Here is an 18,225-nt window from a genome sequence, read left to right as displayed (position 1 = left end):
CTCATGTCCTGTCGCGATCAGATCAGCCTCTAGTCAATAAACACTCGTCTGCCTCGATTGATTTCATAAAAGTCTGCCCACTTTTCAAAAGCTAAAGTGTGAGAGAAATAACCGTGTGGCGCTCTCTTATCTTTCCAGATTTGCTCTACAATGAATGGCTCTTCGGAAGTCAGGATTCGTCGGTAGTGGGCAGTGCGCTCTCAGCTTTGTCCGTCTTCGTCGTCGTCCATGTCATGGACAAGAAAAACAGATACTCTCCGGCTGGTGAACGGGCATTTCTATGCCATAACGATTCTTGATAATTAAGAAGCAGGAGTATGCAATGTTCACTGTCAAAGCTCCAGTTTTTCTATAGCTAGCCGAGACATCAGGGCTATCTAAACAAGGAAATACTGAGGGCGAATGCAGAATATCTCTTAGTACAGCTCAAACTAATGGTTCCAATCAAAATTACGGCTAATTTTAATTCGACAGTTTACTCCTTCCAAATATATTCAGACTAAGAGGATTTTCTTTTAATTGAAAATTTACAAGATCTAATCCAGCAGATGCAGAAGTGTGTATTATGATCAATCCAGAAACTATCCACGATGGTGATAACTGATAAACTATTGCTGGAACAACGAACATGCCGAAAAATAAATTTATATTTTGAAAAATGTGCCTTTCACTGGAGGATTGGGAGGCAGGCGTTGACATCTTGCTAGGATTAGAAAGAAATATTCTCCCTAAAGCGTCGGTAGCATAAATATCCGCTTCTCTACCCATCAGGCTCGCTGTTTTGATTTGCAGGCGGCGTTTACCATTCTCAAGTCAAACTAGGACTTTTTTTTTTGGGACCTTCTTCATCTGGTCTTTTCCCGTTCCCATTAGATTCCTTCTACTGGTTTTTTATGGGATTGCAGTTTTTCTTCTTCAAGCCGTAGAGATATATTCCTGAATATTACCTATATTATTAAGGAAAATACATAGTTATATAAGCTAGAAACAGGGGACGGAGGCTCTGCGCCTGAAAGGAATCATGGGTCTTTGGGTTTTGCTTGTGGCTATTATCTTGCACGGAGTTCTGGTGTGCAATGGAGGAATAACTAGTAGTTTTGTTCGGAAAACGGAGATGTCTGTCGATATGCCACTCGACAGCGATGTCTTCCGAATGCCTCCGGGCTATAATGCTCCACAACAGGTGAGTCTCTTCTCCTCCAAATCTTTGCTCAATCCACTTCGATTCCAGTTCTCCATTTTCTCGTTACTGCATACTGGATTTTCCCTGGTCCTTCGTAAGTCTCGACTTTGTTGTTTTCTCTTTTAAGAACTGTAGAATCTTGTAAGCTAAAGTTTCTGAGCTACATTCTGCAATCTCGTTTATAAGGGCTTGAAGGCGCAAGCTGAAAATAAATGAAGGATTGGCTGTGCTGATATTTTCGTCTGATTTCTGTTTTCTGCAATCGGCACGGATTGCTGATGCTGACCCATTTTTCTCTTGTTCCATTGATTCGGATCTCCTCTTTATACAGGTTCATATAACGCAAGGAGATCATGAGGGGAGAGGAGTGATAATATCTTGGGTCACCATTGATGAACCTGGTACAAATACAGTGCTTTATGGCACATCGAAGAACAAGCGCGAATTTCGTGCTGAAGGAATTGTTACATCTTACAAATACTACAATTATACCTCGGGTTACATTCATCACTGCACCATTAATGAATTGGAGGTGAACTCCTTCTCAGCATTCTCGTGAACTCGGACAAAACCATTACTATTTCATCTTCTCTGTTTGGCATTTCATGTCTGTATCTGAAGTTAAATATCCTGTTTCTGAACTGATTTCACCGAGAAGAATTTGAATTAAGGTTTGTCAACTGCGCAGTATGACACTATATACTTCTATGAGGTTGGGATTGGGAGCACAACCCGGCAATTTTGGTTCAAAACTCCTCCAAAAGTTGGCCCAGATGTTCCATACACTTTTGGTTTAATAGGTATTTTATCCTTTTAACCTGCTTTATATGATGCTCAAATCAATTGAGTTTGAGGTCATTTCAAGCTTGTCTTGCTCTTTGTGAAACTGCTATGAGCTTTTCCAAAACCAGTTGTTTATATTGGAAGTTTGCAATGATCAAGTGTCTGAATACATCTTTTCCCTTTTGAAGAGTACTCCTAGCTCAAGCAACTGTTATTTTGCTATCCGGAGTCTCCATGAAATTTCATTTGCAGCTCAAATTTGTGGTTCTTTATCCCTGCTATTCAAAATACAGATAGATAACGAAGATTGAAACTTTTGTTAGTGATTAAATCAGTAGATAAAGAGAATAGTTACATACCTGTGTATAGAGCAACATATTTGCCTGCATCTTGGTGGGATTTTAATCAGCCATTTTATGCAGGGGATCTTGGTCAGACGTTTGATTCAAACAGCACACTTACACATTATGAATCAAACCCAATTAAAGGACAGACCATCCTGTATATGGGTGACCTCTCTTATGCAGATAATTACCCATTTCATGACAATGTTAGGTGGGACACGTGGGGGAGATTTGTGGAAAGAAGTGCTGCATATCAGCCTTGGATATGGACAGCTGGAAATCATGAACTTGATTTTGCTCCTGAATTTGTAAGCACCAATCCAGAAGATGATTCACTTTGATTTTCTTCTTAGTTATTATCTGGCTCATATCACCAGTGAAATTGCTATAGTACATTTTTCTTCACAATGAAATTGATAGTTTCTTCTTCTCTTGTCAATAAGAAGCTCTGGTTTACAGTAATTTATCAACATATATAGATCAGATTTAATAGAGTAGCATTTCCTGAGAGAAAACCATCACAGACTTGATTTGTATTCTTGGATAAAATTCTTCATCTCAATGCAGTGATATCAATAAAACAATCAGGAAAATCTTCATTAAACTAAACAGCAGGAATTTTGTTTCAGGGTGAAAGTGTTCCATTCAAACCATTCACTCACCGTTATCATGTTCCATATAGAGCGTCCAGCAGTACCTCTCAGCTTTGGTACTCCATCAAGCGTGCTTCGGCTTACATAATTGTCCTCTCTTCTTATTCAGCTTACGGTAAGCATTTGCAGTTTGCTTCCTTGAGTAGATCTCTAGTGAAGTGAACTTTTTTGCAACAGTTTTTTTTTCCCCAAGTATGTATAATGGACAACTCGTAACTGGATGTGCTTTCCAATTTGTAGGAAAGTACACTCCTCAGTACAAATGGCTGGAACAGGAGCTACCCAAAGTGAATTGGAGCGAGACACCATGGTTGATTGTCCTTGTGCACTCTCCATGGTACAACAGCTACAATTACCATTATATGGAAGGAGAGACAATGAGAGTAATGTTCGAGCCCTGGTTTGTGCAATACAAAGTGGATCTAGTGTTTGCTGGTCAGTGCATGCTTATGAACGATCTGTAAGTTACCTTCTATTCTTCAATCTCTTCCTCTGATAATGTTTCTCTGCTTGTACAGATTTCTCTCCAAACAACTGTTGCCAAACTCACTTTTAATATTCATATAAACAAACAAATATTTTCCAATCTGCAGGAGCGTGTATCAAACATTGCCTACAACATAGTGAATGGGATTTGCAATCCTGTATATGACATATCTGCTCCTGTATACATCACCATTGGTGACGGAGGAAATATTGAAGGATTAGCCAACAAGTAAGTACTTTTAAAACTGACTGTTTTTCTCTTGTATTTAAATTTGTTGACATGAGTCAGTGACCAACCATTTTGTTTCATCTTGTTGAATCCACAGCATGACAGAGCCACAACCAGCATACTCTGCTTACAGGGAAGCAAGCTTTGGCCATGCTATTCTGGACATCAAGAACAGAACACATGCATATTACGCTTGGCATCGGAACCAGGACGGATATGCTGCTGTTGCTGATTCCTTTTGGTTCTTCAACCGACACTGGCACCCTGATAATTAAGGGCATGTACTAATTTTAATCTTCAAAAAAGGCAAAACAGTCATCTCAATCATTTGCTTCACCATCAGCCTTCATTATATACACACTCTAGCAGATATTGGACATTAAGTTATTACAAGTGCACTCAATTTTTAATTTGACAATCAAATTTAGATTAAATGACTTCAAAACTAATTTTTATTCTAAACTTTTTACTTATCACATGCATTAACTATTGATGTTTATTATAGTTTTTATTTAATATTTTAATAACATAATGGTGTTAGTAATAATATTACAATATAATAATAAAATATTTTTAAAAATATATAATTTTTAAAGGAGAAAAAGTTAAATGAGCTTAAGCTTTGCCCCTTTCCCAATATGGTATTAGAGATTGAATAAACCAAACTTAGACTCAGGTTTATACTACTTTTTGTGTTCAATTCTAAAATTATATCTTAATGGGTGGTACTTCCAATTAGAAGTAGGCATAGGATAGGTCATCTGGTGAATCTAACTTGACCCGACTTAATTTTTTGGGGTGTCATTGATATTTTTTTTCTTCTTCTTATTCCTTTATTTATTCTCCATCTTCTTCTCTTTTTACATCTTAAGTCATTGCCTGCTCTGATACCAAGTTGAAACTTAGGATTCCATAATGTATAATCACAGTAGAAGAGAATTAAAGGGTGAGAAGAAGAAGAGTCGTGGAGAGAATGTTTTAGGAGGAGAAGAGAAATAATGATGAATTTGGAGAAAAAATGAAGGAAAATAAGGTAATGGACTTCCCCCAAAGCTAAATTTATAGATGAATAAGATTATAATATTATAATAATACCCCTAAAACTTAAACTTTACATCAATGCCATCTTTATGAGATAACTCTTTATTTACCATCATGCCACCACCGTGTGGACCTGTGGGAATTGAGTCCATCTTCTACCTCTCTTGGATATGTAGGTCTTCCTTGATATTGTGGACTTGAGCTCATCTTCCAACGAGCCTCAACTTCATCAGCTTCTCTTCATTTCATCCCCCATTAACCTTTTACTTGGCAACTTTTCTCCTACTATCCTTTTTTTTACTCTCGTTTATCCCCTTTGACCAACCCTTTGGTACATTGTTTTGGTTTGTCTTTTATATATATATATATATATATATATATATGGGTGTTTTTAAGCCCAATGAGACTTTTTTAGTGGCACCCTTGGATTTTTATCGCCGCCTTGTGAGTAACATGCATTACCCACTTTAGTGATTATTATCACTATTTTGTTCGAAATCCTTGGAGATTGCGTTCGACTTATGTTTTATCACCAATTTTTTACTTTTTTGAGACTTTATGTCTGGTTTCGTACTTATCTTTGGGATACCTTGATGGAGGAGTATTGGAAGATATGAATAAGTTGGGGTGTCATTGATATAGTTATCTTATGATTTTTGTCTTTTTTTTACTCCTTCTGATGTGAAAGGTATACTTTTAATATTTATACTTTTGACAATTATAAATAAATTTAGGGGGAGGGTTAGGACACAAGTCCATAACCCTATTTTTCCTCCTCTTTTGTTCCCAATATGTTCTCTCATGGTTTCTTTTCTACTCTACCAAAGAATGTAACCTATGAATACATGGATTGTTATAACGAATCAGTATATAATTTTCAACCCTATTCTTTAAACTGGACCTAAAACCCGCCCCCTAAAAACCCATTAGAGGTGGGTAAATAAATTGATTTTATAACCAAATCTGTAGACCGATGCTTCCTGTTATCTTTTGTAGTCAGCGGATTGTCTAGATACATTCGGACAGACATTTGAATCAGGAATCAGGAACCCGGAGAGAATGGCAAGTGCCGTTTCACTACAGCCAATGCTGACCTTTCCGTAGTTCTGTGATTTATTGCTTGAATTGAACCTGTTTGTGTTTCCATCCAGATCCGTCACAAGATCTCCATTCTTTCCATATAATCTCTGTGCCTTTCCGCATAAATGATCAAATCAGCCGTGAGTCGTTGAAGGAGAAAGGTTGCAGGATAGACTGGTGCCAAGGAGTTCCAATACAATATTCCCTTCGCTTCGTCTGGTTATCGATGGAGACGAAATACGGAGAGCTGCGAGCGGCAGTGGATGATATCGATTTGTTTGACGCTCACGCTCACAATATCGTAGCCATTGATTCCGATTTTCCATTTCTAAGATGCTTCTCCGAAGCTGAAAGCGATGCTCTCGAATACGCGCCACACACTCTCTCCTTCAAGGTACCCCTGCCCTCTGTTCCTTCTTACTCTGTTACTTTTCTAGCTTTTTTTACTATTTTAGTGCTTTTCTGCCTCTACTAGGTTTACTTTTAGCTATCCTTAGAATCTCGCCTTTCAGTTTGAACTTTACTATCCTTAGAAACATTATAGGACTGTAGCTGGGGAGGAGCCATGATCGCCGACCAAAAAGTGCCCCATGGTTGGCGGCGTTTCGTTGGTTTCAGATCGGTCGATCTGTCCCGTTTATTTGCTATTATTGGTCATTTTCAACATTTATATTAGGTACCCCACCGATCTGACGGTGATATTCGTCTTAGATTACGAATCTCGAAAGGGTACCTGGCCCCCTCAGCTATTGGATTGTGTGGGTCCTTCATATGGCACGTGCCATGATTGAAGTTCGTTTTGCATGCGATGCTTCAGTTCTAGGCTCTGGGGTTCGGACCATGTTTTCATGGGAATCAAGAGTATGCTAGTTCCACCGGCACCGGCTAAAGTACCGGTATCAGCAGTTGAGCACTTCCACATCTGCACGGACTATTTCTTTATGCGGAGACTTACTTCCCGTTGGCGACATGAAACAACCGAAACAAGGGAAAATGGCACTCGAACGTGGATAGTATTATGATATGTCGTAGATGACCGCTCCTTTCAAATTCTCTATAAAGCTTCACCTTCACCGAAGGCCAGAATGAAGCGAGGGTATACTGTTGAACTGTAGTAATCTTTAAGCTTACCAATAGTTTTTGGCCTTCTCTATTTTCTGTTGGTCTATTCTGTCGATTTGTTTCTTAGAAGTTAGAAATGAGAGAGTAAATTGTTGGTGCGGATAAACTATTACTTCTGTACGATTATGCCTTTTACTGAGGGGAAATTGACTACTGTTCATAACTTTTCAGATATGATGACGACACATAAAAGTTCTTCACCTCTAGCAATGTGAAACTTTGGCTATTTACTTTTATTTATATTATGTATTATTAAATATTTGTATCGAATATTAGATGCTAATATCCGCCTCCGTTCATCCTTAGTTCCTAGGGGGAAATAGGAAAACGCTTTTGGAAGCTGCCTTTTACAGCTATCATTTGGAGCTTTTGGAAAGAAAGAAACAGGCAGACCTTTGAGGATAAACACTGATCCATTGGCAGAGTCATTGAAGAAGTTTTGCATTGCATTCTCTTTTGGGCCAGCAAGTTGCACGAAACATCCTATATTCCAAGCTCCATCATTTAAGAAAACTAGAGAACAATCATCAATCATGTTGACCATACCCTCCCCATCCTTTCCAACTAGGCTTCTCTTCTAGTGGGTCAGTTGAAGTTGAACTTTGATGGCAACTCATGGAACCCAAGCCTTGCTGGGGTGGAGGGGGGTTGAGGTGTCTTCATGGACTCTGATGATGGTAGCATCCTCCTTGTTTCTTTGCTCCCTTTTGTCAATGTGATACTATGGTGGCAGAGTTGAGAGCCCTCCTCCAGGGCCTCTGGCTCTATGCCAATCATATCTGTTGCCCCCTCATTGCTGAAAGGGACTTTTTGGTTGGTAGCAGCTGAGCCAGTAGAAGCAAGAGCCCACTAGGCAAATTTTTGTGTACTTTGATGAAATTGAGGATATTTGTAGTAAACCTTAGCATTCCTTGGTTTCATACTCCTAGGTGCACCAACAATATCTCTGGTGCGTTGTCTAGGAAAGGGGTTACTTGGCAACCTTGCTGTTGGGATAGCCCTCCTGCTTTTACTCTCTCTCGATTTGTCTTTGCTTTTACTATGTCTCTTGCTTGTAGTTTCTCTCCATTCACTGATAGTCAATGTGTTTCACCACAGTTGATGTTGAAATATGTTTTAGTATCATAGTATTATTACTTCAGGAGAAGTTTATCAGTTTTACATGGCAGTTTAATTTCTAAAACTTGAACTTTTATATCCTAACTGCACCTGACTTGTTATTACAGAGAAGTTTGAGGGATATTGCTACACTTTATGGCTGTGAGGCAACCTATCAGGGGGTTCAAACTTATCGTAGAGCTTCAGGTTTGCAGTCAATTAGCTCAAAATGCTTTGGAGCTGCCAAGATATCTGTACTCCTGATTGATGATGGGATCAGCTTTGAAAAAATGCATGAAGTTGACTGGCATAGGGGCTTTGCAACTACTGTGGGGAGAATACAAAGAATTGAACGTTTGGCTGAAATGGTTCTTAATGATGTAAGGATTTCTGAGCATGCTTTTCTGGTTTTTTGTCCATCCTTGTAGTAAAAATCCTCTATACTATTGTCCATTTGAAAAAGTTCCTTGTCCATTTTCATATCCATTATCTTACTTCTACATAGTGAAGTATGCATGGAGCATCACTGCGACAAGTCTGTTGTCTTGTTGATATATGTCAATGCTCTGAAATTGTTCCTCTTCAGGTAGGAAAAACAAAGTGAGTACTTGGTAAGTGATATATGGTACCTAGCAAACTAATGTGGTATACCCTGTCACTAACTTTTGGTTGCCATGTCCTCTGTAATTTGCATATCAGATAAACCATATGGATTAGTGCCCATAATCCACTTTTCAGGTGATTGGCCTAGGTAGTCTAGAAATGTTATGCTGTTAGACAAAATGCTTGCAAACTATTATGGAACTTTATTGTACTTTCATATTTTTTTTCCTTTTCAATTCTTCTCTTATTCATGTTTCCAATCTGTACCATCTCAAACCATCTGCTAAAATCCTGTCCCACCTTCAATCAAGCACTTCCTCTGTCCATTGCTCAATTTTCCTATCTTACCTGTAAATTGTTTTCTTGGGTTTATTTATTTATTTTTGTGTGTATAGGTTTGCTTTAAACTGAATTAATCATTTAAATAATTGAATTGATGGAAGTACTTTTTCACGAACATACGTGTGGGTAAATCAAATGCCTTAAATGGCTCATATTCTTCTATCCGACCCTTCTATCGATATATCCATCTGCATGGGCTCATGCACGGACATCAATGCATATAGTGTTTTGCTTGCTATCACCAATACATGGAGTGCTTATTGTATACATTGTGTACCAAATAGTGGCATAATTATCTTCTCACTTTATTTTTTGTTGTCTTTTCAGGAGGCTTCTAATGGATCAAAATGGACTTTGGATGCATTTACTGAAATTTTTGATATAAAGCTTAGATCATATCCTCCAAACTTCTAATGCAACTTATTTATGTGTATTACTTCTTTGTCTTATAAACTGTTACGAGAGTTACATTTTGTTGTAAAATTTGTTTCCTTAGCTCTTGGTTACATTTGTCAATGAAATTGTAGGCCTGAAAAGCATAGCTGCTTACCGAAGTGGTCTGAGAATTGATACTCAAGTGAGCAAGGTAGATGCTGAGAAAGGCCTTATTGAAGACATTTCTGGTAATTGTAACATGCATATGTTCCCATGCATCATGCTTAGAACTTGTGCACTTGCTGGTTGTTCGTTGCTCTTTATTTACTGTCCTGTTTGATCTCATTCTTTTCCAGCTGGCAAACCTGTTCGTGTCCAGAATAAAAGTTTTATTGATTATATCTTCACACATAGCTTGGAATTTGCTGTACGCTATAACTTACCCATGCAGGTCCACACTGGGTAAGAAAACTACACTGATTTTCATTATGCTAATTCTACAGAAATGTAATAGTCTTCATCAATTCTAACGGCATATGCATTTTGCAACAAAAGAAAAGATTTCAAAATGTCAACTTGGCTGTGGTTTCACTTCCTAAATATTGGTACTGACTTTTTTGTTCTGGCAATGTGTGTTCAATATTCCATTTTATGTAGCTGGAATGGTATAAACATTCCCATTTGCACTATAACTTTAGTTGCAATGTCTTGTGTTGTCTCCCTGTTCAGTTTCTCGCATGTGTCTTTCTGTTGTGAATAATTTCTGAAGCCCAAAGATTAACTACTTAACTCGTACCATGAAAATGTTGTGGGAAAAGTTCTCATGTTTATTTTTTCATCAGTTTTGGTGACAAAGACTTGGATTTGAGGCTATCTAATCCCCTTCATCTGCGTGCTGTTCTTGAGGACAAACGTTTTGCCAATTGTCGAATTGTTCTTCTTCATGCTTCTTATCCTTTTTCAAAGGAGGCATCTTATCTTGCTTCTGTGTATTCCCAGGTACAACATTGAGAGATAAATGTCTCATAAATTGAGCTATTACTCCTCCAGATGCCTCCTGATTTTTTTCAATTACTATCTATTTGCAGGTATACCTTGACTTTGGGCTGGCAGTACCTAAGTTGAGCGTTCATGGCATGATTAACTCGGTTAAAGAACTTCTAGAGCTTGCTCCTTTGAAAAAGGTGATGTCTCTTACACCAGTAAAGTTGGTTTTGATTGTTTCCTGAGTATATTGATAATTTGTAAAGCATGGTTTGTTATGACCTCTTCTTCTAATAGTTGCCTTGTTTCCCACTTGTGTCAAGTACTTTCTTTTTAAAGATAATAATGTTATTGTGAACAGGTGATGTTTAGCACAGATGGTTATGCATTTCCTGAAACCTTCTACCTAGGTATGTCATTGTAGATGGTTGTTTGTCATTGATGATCTCATTAACTTCACTTTTTTAAGCTCGCTATCTTCAAATGCAAATGTTTTGGATATCAATGGTTTGTTTAGATAAATCCTGCTTTATCTGTATTTAATGTCAAATAAAGAACCAGTCTCATAATTAAACAAGATAAGTGCTTGGTGTTCTAACCTAAGCTTCAGAAATTCTGTCCTGAATTAATGAAAAAAAGATCAATAAGGGAGAAAGACAAGCAATATTTGGAAGTGCCATCTTATCTTCATTGCCTGATACAAATTTTTAATAGTTTCTTTCATTTCTCTGGAACTCATTTAGTTTCATGCATCTATTGTTATGTACTCTAATTTTAGACTTCTGGTAAAAGAGACCTGCAAAGTTTCACTTGTTGTTTTAATCATACTTGTCTACTCTTCCAGTGTCTATTACTGAGGGAAAAATAACACAAATTTAACCATTGTTTATTACATAGGTGCAAAAAGAGCTCGGGAAGTTGTATTTTCTGTTCTACGTGATGCTTGCGATGAGGGTGATCTCACAATAGCTGAAGCCATAGAGGCAGCAAAAGACATATTCACAAAAAATGCACACCATCTATACAAGATTGAACGGACATCCGTATCTTCTGTTTCCAAAAGCCCTATATTACATAACTATGCCTCAAAATTAAGTGACTTGTTGCGAGAAGATATTGTGTTTGTTCGCGTTCTTTGGGTTGATACTTCTGGACAACATCGATGCCGTGTAGGTTCAGTCCTCAATTTTTGCTTCTTGTTGGATGTATGAAAGAGTTGATGTCATGTCAAGCATGAATAGAGGACATTAGGCCATTTTTTTCTGTTTTGTTATGACAAAGTCAGTAGTTTGGAAGGTTTTCAGCTTCATGTTTGGTTAGTTTTCTTCTATTGATATTTAAATATCTTCTTTGCTTCATTGTTTTCATACTTGAACAAAGATTTGTCAACTGACCATCATTGTCATCATCGCCATCATCGCCATCATCATCATCATCACTATCATCATCAAAGACTTTGCCCAGCCAATATAGACAGAAGATTTGCCTTACCAATATATGCAATATTGAGCTATAGCTCTGCAACGTTATTTTGATGGATGAACCTCTAGTCAGGAATTTTACTGCACTATAGATCTGCAACCTTATTTTTGATGCATGAACTTCTTGTCAGAAATTTTGCTGCATACTTAATGTTGTTTTTTTATGATGAATGTGCTCGAGATGACTGTTATTGAAGATTTTTATGCTACTTTTCACTTATTTATATTTTTATCATTTAGGTTGTTCCTGCAAATCGCTTCTATGAAGTTGTTGTCAACAATGGGGTAGGTTTGACTTTTGCATCTATGGGAATGACTTCATTTAGTGATGGACCTGCTGAAGGGACCAATCTTACTGGTGTGGGTGAAATAAGACTTATGCCTGATTTATCTACAACATTGAGGCTTCCATGGTATTATATAATGATGTTCTAAATGCTTTTACCTACTTCTCTATTTGCTTCTTCTCTATTTTTGTACAATTTTTTGTCATTGGTTTTCCTTGTGATTATTTGATTTTAAAAGTCCATTTCTCATCTTCTTTTTAAGTTTCTGATTTAAGTTCAAGTATGTCCACTCACTGTGTGATAAATACCTGTCCTTGTACTTGCAGGAAACAACATGAGGCAATGGTACTGGCTTATATGCATTTGCATCCAGGAAAAGTTTGGGAGTATTGTCCAAGAGAGGCCTTGCTTAGAGTTTCAAAAGTTTTGAAAGATGAGTTTAACTTGGTATGCCTGGTGGGAGTAGTCTAATATATTCTAAATACTTTATTTAAAAAAATAACTAAAAGATAATTTAAAAAAAATCTTGTAATCACTTAGCATGTTTCCATGCAGGAAATGAATGCTGGTTTTGAAAACGAATTTTACCTTCTGAAGAATGTCCAAAGGTGCCTCAAGATACCTCTTCTTTTCATCTTGCTTCTTATCATCATTTGGCTTTTTGTATTTATTGATACATAGAACATGTCCAGAGAAGGCAATTCAGAGTGGAATCCATTTGATTTGACCCCTTATTGCTCCACATCAGCATTTGATACTGCGTCCCCAATTTTGCAAGAAATTCATGCTTCTCTCAAATCCATGGATATAACACTAGAGCAGGTATAATACGTGACTGGTATGGATATAATATTTAATGTTGGAAGCTATTCATATGTACCTTCTATGATGATTTCCAGTGCATCCAAGCTTGTAAATTTAACAATATATTACATAATTGAGCATAGGATTAATGTCTAGCAAATTTTGTGCACTCTTAAGGTTATTTTTATTCTCAATGGGCAAGGGAAGGTTTGTGTGACTGGATTTTGCAGCTGGAATATATCTTTTTGAAAATTTTGCCAGGATTTAAATTTCCAGCATATTTTGCTCTGAATCCAACACATCCAAATTTGAAGTTTCTCTAGAATTACTGTTCAGAAAAAGGGAAAGGAGGGACGGAGAGAAGAGAGGGTGGGAAGGGAGTTTCTCTTCCTCTCGAATTCTATTCCCTTTGTCTCTGAACTGAAATGGAATTGTTACAGTATAGAAAAAAAATATTATTTGCTATTGTTATGATTCCAATCTCAAAGATATTGGACAGTCAGTTTCATGGTCAATGCAATTCAAAGGATGTCAAATCCAAACTCTCTCATCTCTCATGCTGTTATTCTATGGCAGCACTTTTATAGAGATAATGTTAGTATATTTGCCTTACTATTATTTGCTGTTGTCATGTTGCTGTTGTCACATTGAACAAGTGTGATTATGGTTTTTTTCTCTCTTCTTGTCTGAGTAACATAGAGATTGCCAGAGTAAGGATATCATATCACCGAAATGAGATTCAATGCATTTCAGAAAGTCAAACTCACATGGTTGACTGATAACATATACATTGTCAGAGTTTGACCATAATATGACCCCAATGGGATTTGATGCATTTCAGAAAGTCAAATTCACTTGGTGGACTGATAACACAGAGATTGTCAGAGTAAGGACCATCATATCACAGAAATGAGATTTGATGCATTTCAGAAAGTCAAATTCACTTGGTTGACTGATAACACAGACTGTCAGAGTAAGGACCATCATATCACCGAAATGAGATTTGATGCATTTCAGAAAGTCAAATTCATTTGGTTGACTGATAACACAGATTGTCAGAGTTACGACCTTCATATCACCCAAATGAGATTTGATGAAAGTCAAATTCACTTGGTTGACTGCAATGTGTTAGTTCCCCTTCCTTCACAATCCATTTCTCATGGTATAGTTTTGGTGCAAACGTATAATGATCAGGATTATTTGTCATATTTGTCTGAGATGTGCATTCTATTTGTTTAGTCTGCAGCCAAAGATGAATTTATGAGTTCTTTTCTCACATTGGTCTGCAAACTTCTCCTCATGTTGATTTCCTTAAATTGCAGGTACATGCTGAATCTGGAAAAGGCCAGTATGAAATAGCATTAGGTCATACAGTGTGTACTCGTGCCGCTGATAACTTGATATTTTCTCGTGAGGCTGTTAAGGCAGTTGCACGAAAGCATGGTTTACTGGCAACTTTTGTTCCCAAGTAACTTTTGTTCTTCTATTCTTATTTTTGTTCATTAACCTTATATTTTAAGTTTTCTGATGGTTGACATTGATCATTTTTTTGCATTATATAGAAGTGTTTCTTGATGACATTCTAACCAAGTCATTATTTTAAAATGGATTGATGATGACATTTAAAAGGTCTTACTGTTTCTCATCAAGTGTTTTCCATACTGCCTTAGGGTTTTCTTGGATGATATAGGCTCTGGGTCTCATGTCCATTTAAGTTTGTGGGAGGATGGTAAAAATGTTTTTATGGCATCAAGTAGTTCAGAAACTCAATTTGGAATGTCAAAGGTTGGGGAGGAGTTTATGGCGGGAGTTTTACATCATCTTCCAGCAATCTTGGCTTTTACAGCTCCACTTCCTAACAGGTAAAAGGTCTTTGTCAACACTAAGATCATTGGAATGAATTAGATTTTGGAGTTAATGGGAGCGGTGACAATCTCTGATGAACTTAAGAAACAACTGTAAAAGTTTCACTTCAGAAATTTTGAACTTCATGAATATGGAAAAAGTAATATATGTGTACTAATTTCATTTCATATATTTGGCGCCATCAATTTACTTTACTTTCGGTAAAGAAGATATGATAGGCTTTATTCTCCGTTCAAATTTCTGTGTGATAGTAGTCCCTTGACTAACTGTTAATTTTTCTCTCACTAACGCATGTGATCTGGGACAACATTTCTGATTATAATACACGGTTTTAAATAATTTCAGGGGATAAAACCATGTTAACCACAATACACAGGTGATAAAATTAAGGTTTCCCGTTTGGCTTGTTCACTTGAATTGCTCTTGTTCCACCTACAAAGTTATTTCGAAAACTAGTTGCTCTGGACCATTTTTCAGAATGTCTAACACTATGCAGACCTGCATTCTCAATCTGTAATGGCTGATTGGTAAAATGCCAATAACAGACACTGGAACTAAATAGGCAACTCATATATGATACATCAGCAGTTTTTCCATGTATACTAAATTACTGAAAAGGTGAACTTTGTGTTATACTTCCAAAAAATCTTACATTTCCAAGTGCAGTTATGATCGGATTCAACCAAATACCTGGAGTGGGGCTTACCGTTGTTGGGGAAATGAAAATAGAGAAGCTCCTCTACGAACTGCTTGTCCACCTGGAGTTTCAAGTGGTCTCGTGAGCAACTTTGAGCTAAAATCCTTTGACGGGTGTGCTAATCCACACCTAGGTTTGGCTGCAATAATGGCTTCTGGTTTAGATGGTCTCCGAAGGAAACTTAGTTTGCCTGAACCCATCAGTATGTTTATCCAGTGCAGATTTGTGCTCTTTTTCTTTCATTTTGAGCGATGATGTGATCTTCACTATGGTTTTTGCCTTAACCTTAGTTTGCAAATTGATATGCAAGTGCACCAATTTTGTGGAGCAGATACGAATCCTTCTACTTACGATGTGGAACTAGAAAGATTGCCTAGAGAACTGAATGAATCTGTTGCAGCTCTTCGTAGTGATCAAGTATTGAAAGATTTAATTGGTGAGAAACTTCTGACTGCTGTGACTGGTGTTCGAGAGGTGAGCTATATCGCGAGTATCTTTTCATAATTCTGTCTTGGACTTTCAGATTACACGACTTCAATATTTATTACCTTCTTCTTTTTCCACACAGGCTGAGATTGATTATTACTCAAAGAATAAAGAAGGATACAAGCAACTCATTCACAGGTACTGATGGAGTCTAAAATTCCAAAAGGATTGGTGTATTCCTATGAAACTTTTTGCTTCATGTTCTGAAGGCAGGTGAGCCTGAGAAATAGGTTCTATGACTACTGGAAAATGGCAAGAACAATTGATGCCTAATGATGTCAGTCATTTACTAATAAAAACTATTTTTAGGGAGGTGTTATTTTTTCTGCAGTTCTCTCATCTCACACTTATTTTTCGGTTTAAATATCTTCTTGGTCACCAATAATAACCAAATTGGGATGCCACAAATCAAAGCTAATGCCTGAATTTAGGAATGGTATTGTCCATGGCTGTTCCAATATGAAAAATCATTTGGTGCGAAACTATTTGAAAGGCATTTAGATTGAAGTGCATACAAGGGTTACATCAAATGTAAACATCTCATGTCTCGGATTTAGAGAATAATGTGGCAATGCATTTAGGTTTAATGGGCATTATGGCCTGAATTTAATTATTAAATCTAAATTTAGCCATCAAATTTAAACTATTCCATTGAGTTGGAATCAACCAGCTAATTTTGTGTATAATTAATACTAGTTTAAAGCATAATAACTAATATTAATTTATAATTATTTTCAAATGACACTGTGTTGAGATCCTACTTTTGTGGGTCATGGATCCGAGTCTGAAGAGAACAAGCGGTGAATGGTGTCTGGAGGTGGTTTCGCTTGTCTGGGCAACAGCGTTTCCCTCACAAAACAAATGCAAAGATATCGGAAGGTTTGTTTTGGAGAGGAAGAGGTAGGACGGAGGCCCTCTATTTGCTCCGGCCAGCTGCAAGTATATAAAGAGCCATGCAGGAAACAAAAGTATATACGCTTTTAGTAATTACTGAAGGAGAAGGTCTCTTCCGATTTACCCAGCAATGGCCGCCTTTTCTCGCCTTCTCCTCCACTTGCTTCTTCTGCTAGTGCTAGTAACCCATATCTATGCTGCTCAACTTCGCGGCCGAGGACAAAAACTCATGAAGCCCCAGCGGAAGCTGTGGGTTCACGCCAAAGAACACCCTCTTCCAAGGTTTAAGGCGGGACCGTGGAGTGAAGCTCACGCAACCTTCTATGGAGGCAGCGACGGCTCCCAAACCATGGGTAAGTCCACTAACGATACCACTCCATCTTCCTGAAATTATTATAAGATTTGGTCGTTCCCAGCGGCATTTGAAACTCTAATTGTGGGCTGTAGGCGGAGCCTGTGGGTACGGTGATCTTTACGCCCAGGGTTACGGTCTACAGACGGCCGCGCTGAGCACGGCGCTGTTCAACAACGGCCAGACATGCGGCGCATGTTACGAGATCAAGTGCATCGACGACCCGCAATGGTGCAAACCCGGAAACCCTTCCCTTACCATCACAGCCACCAACTTTTGCCCACCCAACTACGCTCTGGCCAACGATAATGGGGGGTGGTGCAACCCGCCATTGAAGCACTTCGATATTTCCCAGCCTGCGTTCCTCCAGGTAGCCGAGTACAAAGCCGGGATCATTCCCGTTGCCTATCGAAGGTATTAGTTTATAGACATTCGATCAAGTGAAACAATGTAGCATCTCGATCCCTCTGTAGCCAGCTGAATTGGCGTTTCTCTGCAGGGTGCCATGCAGGAAGCAAGGAGGGATTCGGTTTACGATCTCAGGGAATCCCTACTTCACCCAGGTTCTGATTTGGAATGTCGCCGGAGCCGGGGACATCATCGCCGTGCAGGTGAAAGGGAGAAGAGTGAGATGGACGGCCATGAGTCGATTATGGGGTCAGTTGTGGGTAACGAACTCTCAACTGGTAGGCCAGCCTCTGACCTTCCGAGTCACCACCAGTGACAACCGCAGACGCACATCGTGGCATGCCATCGGCCGCGGCTGGCAGTTTGGCCAAACCTTCGAGGGCAAAAATTTTAATGCCTGAGTGGTGTCGATGCCGATGCTGGTGCCGGTGCCTGTAGAGGAAGCTGGCCTGAATTAGCCACTAGTCTGTTGTTGCAATGAATCGGTTAAAAGATTATTTTAGGACGATGAGAGGCCAGTGTAAAGCGATTGGCCGCCATCAACAGTCGATGATACAAGACTGTAGCTGCTCCATCCAATTTTTAGGCTGGGACCCGTTTTGTAAGCTATGAGAGGGTCTTGTACAG

General features: G+C 38.3%; 3 protein-coding genes across 3 annotated transcripts; all 3 read left to right on the top strand.

Annotated features, from left to right (window-relative positions):
• Positions 1 to 803: 803 nt before the first annotated feature.
• Positions 804 to 4,062, top strand: LOC137945398 (purple acid phosphatase 2-like). The gene is given in 9 exon segments (XM_068791272.1): positions 804 to 1,183; positions 1,515 to 1,715; positions 1,872 to 1,983; positions 2,389 to 2,618; positions 2,940 to 3,078; positions 3,204 to 3,398; positions 3,401 to 3,423; positions 3,557 to 3,678; positions 3,776 to 4,062. Coding segments are annotated over 9 exon segments (1,362 nt in total). The 5' UTR covers positions 804 to 1,021; the 3' UTR covers positions 3,954 to 4,062.
• A 1,656-nt stretch (positions 4,063 to 5,718) lies between these two features.
• Positions 5,719 to 16,252, top strand: LOC137945414 (protein fluG). The gene is made up of 18 exons (XM_068791298.1): positions 5,719 to 6,193; positions 8,148 to 8,399; positions 9,292 to 9,361; positions 9,474 to 9,587; positions 9,696 to 9,801; positions 10,182 to 10,338; positions 10,428 to 10,523; positions 10,685 to 10,733; positions 11,221 to 11,492; positions 12,045 to 12,217; positions 12,418 to 12,538; positions 12,647 to 12,699; positions 12,784 to 12,913; positions 14,218 to 14,363; positions 14,566 to 14,757; positions 15,428 to 15,660; positions 15,790 to 15,932; positions 16,027 to 16,252. The coding sequence occupies exons 1-18, from the start codon at positions 6,026 to 6,028 to the stop codon at positions 16,087 to 16,089; spliced, it is 2,538 nt and encodes an 845-aa protein (XP_068647399.1). The 5' UTR covers positions 5,719 to 6,025; the 3' UTR covers positions 16,090 to 16,252.
• A 716-nt stretch (positions 16,253 to 16,968) lies between these two features.
• On the top strand, positions 16,969 to 17,999 carry LOC137946874 (expansin-A4-like). Its single transcript, XM_068793159.1, has 3 exons — positions 16,969 to 17,191; positions 17,286 to 17,604; positions 17,690 to 17,999. The coding sequence occupies exons 1-3, from the start codon at positions 16,969 to 16,971 to the stop codon at positions 17,997 to 17,999; spliced, it is 852 nt and encodes a 283-aa protein (XP_068649260.1).
• The last annotated feature ends 226 nt before the right edge of the window (positions 18,000 to 18,225 follow it).

The sequence above is a fragment of the Aristolochia californica genome, unplaced genomic scaffold (genome assembly GCF_029961685.1).
Source record: "Aristolochia californica isolate CCGP_79_NKW_82.1479 unplaced genomic scaffold, dmAriCali1.0.hap1 SCAF_12, whole genome shotgun sequence".
Taxonomy (NCBI): Eukaryota; Viridiplantae; Streptophyta; class Magnoliopsida; order Piperales; family Aristolochiaceae; genus Aristolochia; species Aristolochia californica.
This window is presented reverse-complemented; position numbering and strand designations above follow the sequence as displayed.

What these genes read in the sequence shown, in the direction of transcription:
- LOC137946874 (XM_068793159.1), top strand. Translation starts at nt 16,969, where the DNA reads ATGGCCGCCTTTTCTCGCCTTCTCCTCCACTTGCTTCTTCTGCTAGTG. An exon ending in CGACGGCTCCCAAACCATGG is followed by an intron (nt 17,192 to 17,285) that starts GTAAGTCCACTA and finishes TGTGGGCTGTAG; the next exon opens with GCGGAGCCTGTGGGTACGGT. An exon ending in ATTCCCGTTGCCTATCGAAG is followed by an intron (nt 17,605 to 17,689) that starts GTATTAGTTTAT and finishes GTTTCTCTGCAG; the next exon opens with GGTGCCATGCAGGAAGCAAG.
- LOC137945414 (XM_068791298.1), top strand. Translation starts at nt 6,026, where the DNA reads ATGGAGACGAAATACGGAGAGCTGCGAGCGGCAGTGGATGATATCGAT. An exon ending in CACACACTCTCTCCTTCAAG is followed by an intron (nt 6,194 to 8,147) that starts GTACCCCTGCCC and finishes TTGTTATTACAG; the next exon opens with AGAAGTTTGAGGGATATTGC. An exon ending in ACAGCTCCACTTCCTAACAG is followed by an intron (nt 14,758 to 15,427) that starts GTAAAAGGTCTT and finishes TTCCAAGTGCAG; the next exon opens with TTATGATCGGATTCAACCAA.